At 45.4% G+C, this 7,430-nt stretch overlaps 1 protein-coding gene across 1 annotated transcript; it reads left to right on the forward strand.

Moving 5' to 3' along the window:
• Positions 1-219: 219 nt before the first annotated feature.
• On the forward strand, positions 220-7,430 carry METTL7A (methyltransferase like 7A). Its single transcript, XM_014458248.2, has 3 exons — positions 220-823; positions 976-1,871; positions 6,947-7,430. Exons 2-3 carry the CDS (start codon positions 1,371-1,373, stop codon positions 7,181-7,183), a joined length of 738 nt encoding a protein of 245 aa, XP_014313734.1. The 5' UTR covers positions 220-823; positions 976-1,370; the 3' UTR covers positions 7,184-7,430.

Raw genomic sequence — 7,430 nt, forward strand, 5'->3', positions numbered from 1 at the left:
GCCAAGGCTGTGGGTTTGATTCCCAGTCGGGGCAAATACAAGAATCAATCAGTGGGCACATAAATAAATGAAAAACAAATCTCTCTGACACCAATAAATTTTAAAAACGGAAGATACAAAGTTTATAAAATACATGTAGGGTATAACAAATAATGAAATAATAGCACATTCTCTGTATCCATTGCCCAGTTTTGTGGTTTTTTTTTTAAATAATGTAATCATTATTTTTAAAAACTGCTGTGGTCCCCAACCAGCCTAAAGCTGGGGCTTTTCTTGTTAAAAGTAGAAGGATGTTTGAAAATATTTCTGAATGCTTGAGCTTTCAGAAATTTTGTGTATTCAGATTTACCAGTCTTTCTTTCCCTTTATAGCTTCTTCCCCACTCTGAGAACCGACACGTGCAGTTTGAGCGCTTCGTGGTGGCCGCCGGGGAGAACACGCACCCGGCGACCCGGTGGCCGATGGCTCCATGGCCGTGGTGGTCTGCACCCTGGCCCTGTGCTCCGCGGAGAACCAGGAGCGCATCCTCCAGGAGGCGTGCAGAGTGCTGAGGCCGCGCCTGTCAGCGTGTGAGCAGGGCCGGTTAGCAGCAACCGCATCACCTCGAGCGGGCCTATCACTTTCAGCTGCATCAATGCTATGTGAACATCCCGGGGAACCATTTCTGTCTAAGTTAGCTGAATAATGTGGTGCACGGTCTGAAACTGAAACCTGCCCTTTAAAAGATGGTCGGCCCAAAACAGCGACTTAAAAATAACTGTTGAGTTAGGAACCTCTGACTCTCAGCCCAGAACGCGAAAGGGAAATTTCTGAACTGTGGCCGGTAGGCGCGTCCTTTCAATTTCCTTTTAAACAACTCAGTGGGGGGCGGGGTGGGGTGGGGGGGAGGAGGGAGAGGAGGGAGAGGAGGAGGGGTGTTGGCTTCCGCTGTGGTTCAACCCGGCTCCACCCGCGGGTCCTGTCTCCTTTGTCCAGGGCGTTGGGAGACCTGGGCCCGGAGTGAGCGCGCTGCGCGGAGAGCACTGGGCTGGGAGCTAGCAGCCGTCTCCAAACCCAGAGACGGGGGAGCAGGAGCAGATTCGGAACCAGGCACTGTCAGCCCCTTTCCTTCGGAGGAGAAGCCGGGAACCCCCTCCTCATTTTGCTTCGTGAAAACTACGCTGAGTCAACTTTCGCCCACGTCTCCTGATTGGGCGAGACGGGCCACCTGCCCAGGATCGGACCTCGGCCCCGCGTTCGGTCCTGGCACCGCCCGTTCTCCCCTCCGAGGCTGATTGGCTCTGGGACGTGGCCAGGAGCCTCCCTCCTGCACTTAAAGGAGTCCGCTCTCTGAGCCGTGGTTTTTTGTTTTGTTTTTCCTCTTCCGAGGGATGGCGCTTACCATCTTCATCCTGCAGCTGGCCGTCCGCATCCTGGCATGCCCCTTGTACCTGCTGAACTTCCTGGGCCTGTGGAAGGGGATATGCAAAAAGTGCTTCTTCCCCTTCTTCTTGGTGAGGTGCACCGCCACGTACAACAAGCAGATGGCGAGCCACAAGCGGGAGCTCTTCAGCAGCCTGCAGGAGCACGCGAGCCCCTCGGGGGAGCTCTCCCTGCTGGAGCTGGGCTGTGGCACCGGGGCCAACTTCAAGTTCTATCCGCCCGGATGCAGGGTGACCTGTGTTGACCCCAACCCCAACTTTGAGAAGTTCTTGATCAAGAGCATCGCTGAGAACCGACACGTGCAGTTTGAGCGCTTCGTGGTGGCCGCCGGGGAGGACATGCACCCGGTGGCCGATGGCTCCATGGACGTGGTGGTCTGCACCCTGGTCCTGTGCTCCGTGGAGAACCAGGAGCGCATCCTCCAGGAGGTGCGCAGAGTGCTGAGGCCGGTGAGTGTCAGCGTGTGAGGAGGGCTGGTTAGCAGCAACCACATCACCACGAGCGGGCCTATCACTTCCAGCTGCATCAAACGTTCTAATGTAAAGAGAAGACACTATTGATTTTTTAAAAAATAATCTTAGAGTGGGGAAGAAGCTATAACGGGAAAGACTGGTAAATCTGAATACATAAAATTTTTAAACTGCAGGGAGGACTGAAGGGTCCCGGGTTCGATTCAGGTCAAGGGCACATGCCTGGGTTGCGGGCTCGATCCCCAGGAGGGGGCGTGCAGGAGGCAGCCAATCAATGATTCTCTCTCATCATTGATGTTTCTATCTCTCTCCCTCTACCTTCCTCTCTGAAATCAATAAGAACATTTAAAAAAAAAAAAAGAAATTAAACTGCAGGGGGAATAGTACTACAAACAAGAACAAACTTAGAAAAAATATTTGCCAGCAACGATAGACAAAGGGTTAACTTTCTTCTGATTAAATGACATTACTAGTCAAAGGTCAGTAGGATTTTTTACAATATGTTTTTATTGATCTCAGAGTGAGGAAGGGAGAGGAGAGATAGAAATATCAGTGAGAGAGAAACATTGATTGGATGCCTCCTGCACACCCCCTTCTTGGGATCGAGCCCGCAACTTGGGCACGTACCCTGACGGAGAATTGAAACAGTGACCTTCTGGTGCAGGGGCTGACGCTCAACCAACTGAGCCACACCTGCCAGGTGGTAGGATTTTTTTTAAATTATTAAGAAAAACACAAGGGAAAAAATAAGCAAAGAGCAGGAACAGAAATATAAATAAAAACAGCCAATAATATGATTAAAATGCTCAACCTGACAATTAAAGAACAAATTAGAGCAAGATACCATTTTTACCTATTATGCTGTCAGAGACTTTTAAGGTCCGTATGGTGTTGGGGTGCATTTGGGAGATTGGACACCCCATGCACATGGGAGGAAGTGCTCTCCTCGGAGGGCGATTTGATAATATCAAAGTAATTTTTTTACTTAAGTTTATTGGAGTGACATTGCTTAATAAAATGATACAGGTTTCAGGTGTCCTGTTCTGTAACACATCATGCATATTGCACTGTATGCTTACTGCCCAAAGTCAAATCTCCTTCCATCACCATACATTTGACCCTCTGTACCCTTACTACCTCCCACCCCTTTCCTCTCTGGAAACTACCATACTGTTGTCTATGTCTATGAGCTGTTGTTTGTTTGCTCATTGTTGTTTTCCGTTTTATATCCCACATATGAGTGAAATCATGGAGTTCTCAACTTTTTCTGTCTGACTTATTTCACTTAGCATGATAGTCTCAAGATCCATCCATGTTGTTGCAAACGGCAGTATTTCATATTTTCTTATGGCTGAGTAGTATTCCATTGTACAAATGTACCACATCTTCTTTATCCAATCATCTGTCAAAGGACACTTCGGCCCTAGCTGGTTTGGCTGCTGACTGAAGGGTCCTGAGTTCGATTCCAGTCAAGGGCACATACCCAGGTTGCAGGCTCGATCCCCAGAAGCGGGTGTGCAGAAGGCAGCTGATCAATGATTCCCTCTCATCATTGATGTTTCTATCTCTCTCCCACTTCCTCTCTGAAATCAATAATATATATATATATACATATACATATATATATATATTTTTTTTAAAGAGCACTTAGGTTGCTTCCACTGTGAATAATGCTGCAGTGAACATAGGCGTACATATATCTTTACAAACAAATGTTTTCAAAATTTTCTGGTAGATACCAAAAAGAGGAGCGGCTGGGTCATATGGTAACTCTATTCCTCATTTTTTGAGGATTCTCCATACTGCTGTCCATAGTGTCGGTACCATGTTTACATTCCCGCCCAGTGAATGAGGGTTCCTTTTTCTCTACAACTTCTCTAATAATAGAAAAAAATATATTAAACTAAAGGACTTTGATCTTAGAGAGGATTTTATGAGCTTGACCTCAAAGGCAAGGGAAGCAAAAGCAAATATATCAAAATGTAAGGTGAACGTGCTATTTTACCCAGTATGCATTTACCCTGTAGCTATGCTGCACAAATGTGCAAATACTCATCCATTATAGTTTTTGTAATGGCACAAATTGGAAATAACCTAGGAGTCCTAAAAGCCAACAAGGAGGACTTATCATGTGGACGTGAACAAATTCCCAAGAGATAATGTTAAATGAAAAAAATCGAAGTGTAGAATATGATGTAGAGTATAAACCTACATCAAAGTGTGTGAGGAGGGAAAGAATATACCTAAATATATATATACACTGAGTGGCCAGATTATTATGACTGGCCAGATTATTATGACCACCCATCAGTACAATGAAGTGAATTAGTTATGCAAATAATAATAGGACCACCCATCAGTACAATGAAGTGAATTAGTTATGCAAATAATAATAATAATAAAACCTTGAGAGTATTTGCTTAAGAAGTTTTCAATATTCAGCATTTTTGGAAGTGTCAATCAAGTACTGATGGGGTGGTCATAATAATCTGGCCACTCAATGTATATGTTAATGGGAATGACAGACAAGAAAATATTAGCAGTGGTACCTCTTGGGAATGGGATGGAGGTGAGGAAGAATTTCTTTTCATTTTACACCTTTCTGCATAGTTTTGAAATTCTTAATACCTGTATGTAATTTCCACATTTACGTTTATTAATTTTTTAAAAACTAGTTTAAAATAGTTTTACTCTAAATATTGTTGAACACAAAGTATGGATATTTTAACATTTTCATTTACTTTTCTAGGAGAAAAGGGTGTCTGTAATCCCCCATTTTATTTCCTAACTAAAGGCCCAGTGCACAAAATTCAGGCACTGGTAGGGTCCCTAACAGCTGCCAGCTGCCGCCCGGGGCCTCCCTCCTTTCCCCCGGCCAGCTCTGTGCCCTGGTCGAACTCTTCCCCAGACAACTCCCGGTGGAGGGGACAATTTGCATACTACGCTTTTATTATATAGGATAGAGGAAGAAAAGGACTTGGAGATAAGTATTTAGAGGCAAAATGTAATTTTGTCTTTGGCCCAAGGATAGGCTGACATCAAAGTAATAAATGACAAAGGTCTGATTCTTATATTCAAGAGCTGGGTTGTGTCCTAAGCCTGCACACTCACAAGCATGGTTAATAGATGTTTTGCTCACAGAGTTACTAATCTCACAACACCCCTGCAAAGCCAGTAATGAACATCTCCGTTTCCCTGTACTGACAATGCTCTCAAGGAGGTCATATTCTTGGTAGACCGCCTTAGCTCCTGGGAAGCACTGCTCTTTGCTGATTATAACCAGGAGCTTTATCACAGTCTCACTTAATCCTCACAACAGCCCTTTAAAGTAGGTATTGTCTTTTTTCTCCCCTCCCCCCCATTTTTTAAAACATATCTTTATTGATTTCAGAGAGGAAGGGAGAGGGAGAGAGAGATAGAAACATCAATGATGAGAGAGAATCATTGACTGGCTGCCTCCTGCACACCCCCTACTGGGGATCGAGCCTGCAACCCAGGCATGTGCCCTGACCGGGAATCCAATCATGATCTCGTGGTTCACAGGTCGACGCTCAACCACTGAGCCACACCAGCTGGGCGTAGGTATTGTCTTCATGTTGGGTTGAGGAAACAGACTCAAAGAGGTTAAGACACTTGCCCAAAGTTACATAGCTAGTAGGACTGACCTCATTTTTTTTTTAAATATATTTTATTGATTTTTTTACAGAGAGGAAGGGAGAGGGATAGAGAGTTAGAAACATTGATCAGCTGCCTCCTGCACATCCTCCACTGGGGATGTGCCCACAACCAAGGTACATGCCCTTGACTGGAATCGAACCTGGGACCTTTCAGTCTACAGGCCGACGCTCTATCCACTGAGCCAAACCAGTCAGGGCTAGGACTGACCTCATTTAATGCAAATATTGTCATGGCTGCACCACATTGCTTGTCACTGGACTTTTCATTTCTCTGACTTCAACATTCCTATCACTTTTGCTGACTGTTCTTCCTCCACCCATCCCTAAATACTGATGTTTCTTTTTCGGTTCTCATTTCACTTATATATCCCCCTGGGCTATATCACTCACCGCAAAATTTTTCAATTACTACCCATACACAGATGGTTTCCAAATCAAAATATCTAGCCCAGATCTCCCTTCTAACCGTAAACCTGCATATGCAGCTGTCCTCTTGGCAGCCGCGGTGTTATCCAGGGAGCAATATCAACCTCCCAGACCCGAGTTGCCTCCTCTCTCTCCTGTCCAATTCTATGCCATCTTTAAAATCAGAAAATAGCAAGTTTCCTATTCATGAACACAGATCTTAGACTTACCCAGAGAATTTGGGGGAACTCCATCTCTCAGCTGTCTGCCTGGGATAGCCAAAATTAGGGTAGCTTGCCGAAACCGGTTTGGCTCAGTGGATAGAGCGTCGGCCTGCAGACTGAGGGGTCCCGGGTTTGATTCCGGTCAAGGGCATGTACCTGGGTTGCGGGCACATCCCCAGTAGGAGATGTGCAGGAGGCAGCTGATCGATGTTTCTCTCTCATCGATGTTTCTAACTCTCTATCTCTCTCCCTTCCTCTCTGTAAAAAATCAATAAAATATATTTTTAAAAAAAGATTAGGGTAGCTGGAGGAGGTTAGGAAGAGTGGGGCAGCCACCACGGGTTTTGGAAGTAATTGTTAGGTCCCTTTCCTCCTGCTCATCTCAGAGATGGTAGAGCACTTCTGAAGACCTCCTGATAACGTGTAGCCTCTATTGGGTCTATACTTGACCTATGTTTATAGGACTGTCCTAGATGAAAGCAGCACTTGCAGATTCCTGCCTGACAGTACTTTACACAGAGCATCCACTGTTGAGTAAAATACCTACTGACAAAATGTTACCATGAATTCATTAACACCTTTAGCTGATTCAGTATTTTAATTAATCATGCTTACGTTCTTGTGACAATGGTACAAAAATATAAGACATGGTTAGTTAGTCTCAGGCAGTGCGTGGTGTGGATTCAGACTCCCGCAGGTTTGCAAAGCAGAGACAGAACACTAAAATGGGTTTTCTTTTCTTTTTCAGGGAGGGGCTTTTTATTTCCTGGAGCATGTAGCAGCTGAGCATTCAACCTGGAATTACTTCTGGCAGCAGGTCCTGGATCCTGTCTGGTACCTGCTGTTTGATGGGTGCAACCTGACCAGAGAGAGCTGGAAGGCGGTGGAGCGGGCCGGCTTCTCCAAGCTGCAGCTGCAGCGCATACAGGCCCCGCTGTCCATGGCGCTGGTGCGCCCTCACATCTATGGATATGCTGTGAAATAGCGCCAGTGGGGAGCGGAGAGCTGAATGAATGGCTCAGATAACCTAAGGCTTCCGTTTTACACTTAAATCCTAATTGGGAAAAGAGAAACCCTTTTTTAGGTAAAGCTGAATTTCATCCTAAAAAGTTTACCTTATACCCTATTTAGCCCTTTTCCATTGTCTCCCAAAGAATCAGCCCATGTGAGGTTGCATCGCTGTTTTCTAGTTTTGTTTAGGCTGCACTTGGATTGAGTTTACTTCTATGTTG

Source organism: Myotis lucifugus, unplaced genomic scaffold (genome assembly GCF_000147115.1).
Source record: "Myotis lucifugus unplaced genomic scaffold, Myoluc2.0 scaffold_91, whole genome shotgun sequence".
NCBI classification, from domain to species: domain Eukaryota; kingdom Metazoa; phylum Chordata; class Mammalia; order Chiroptera; family Vespertilionidae; genus Myotis; species Myotis lucifugus.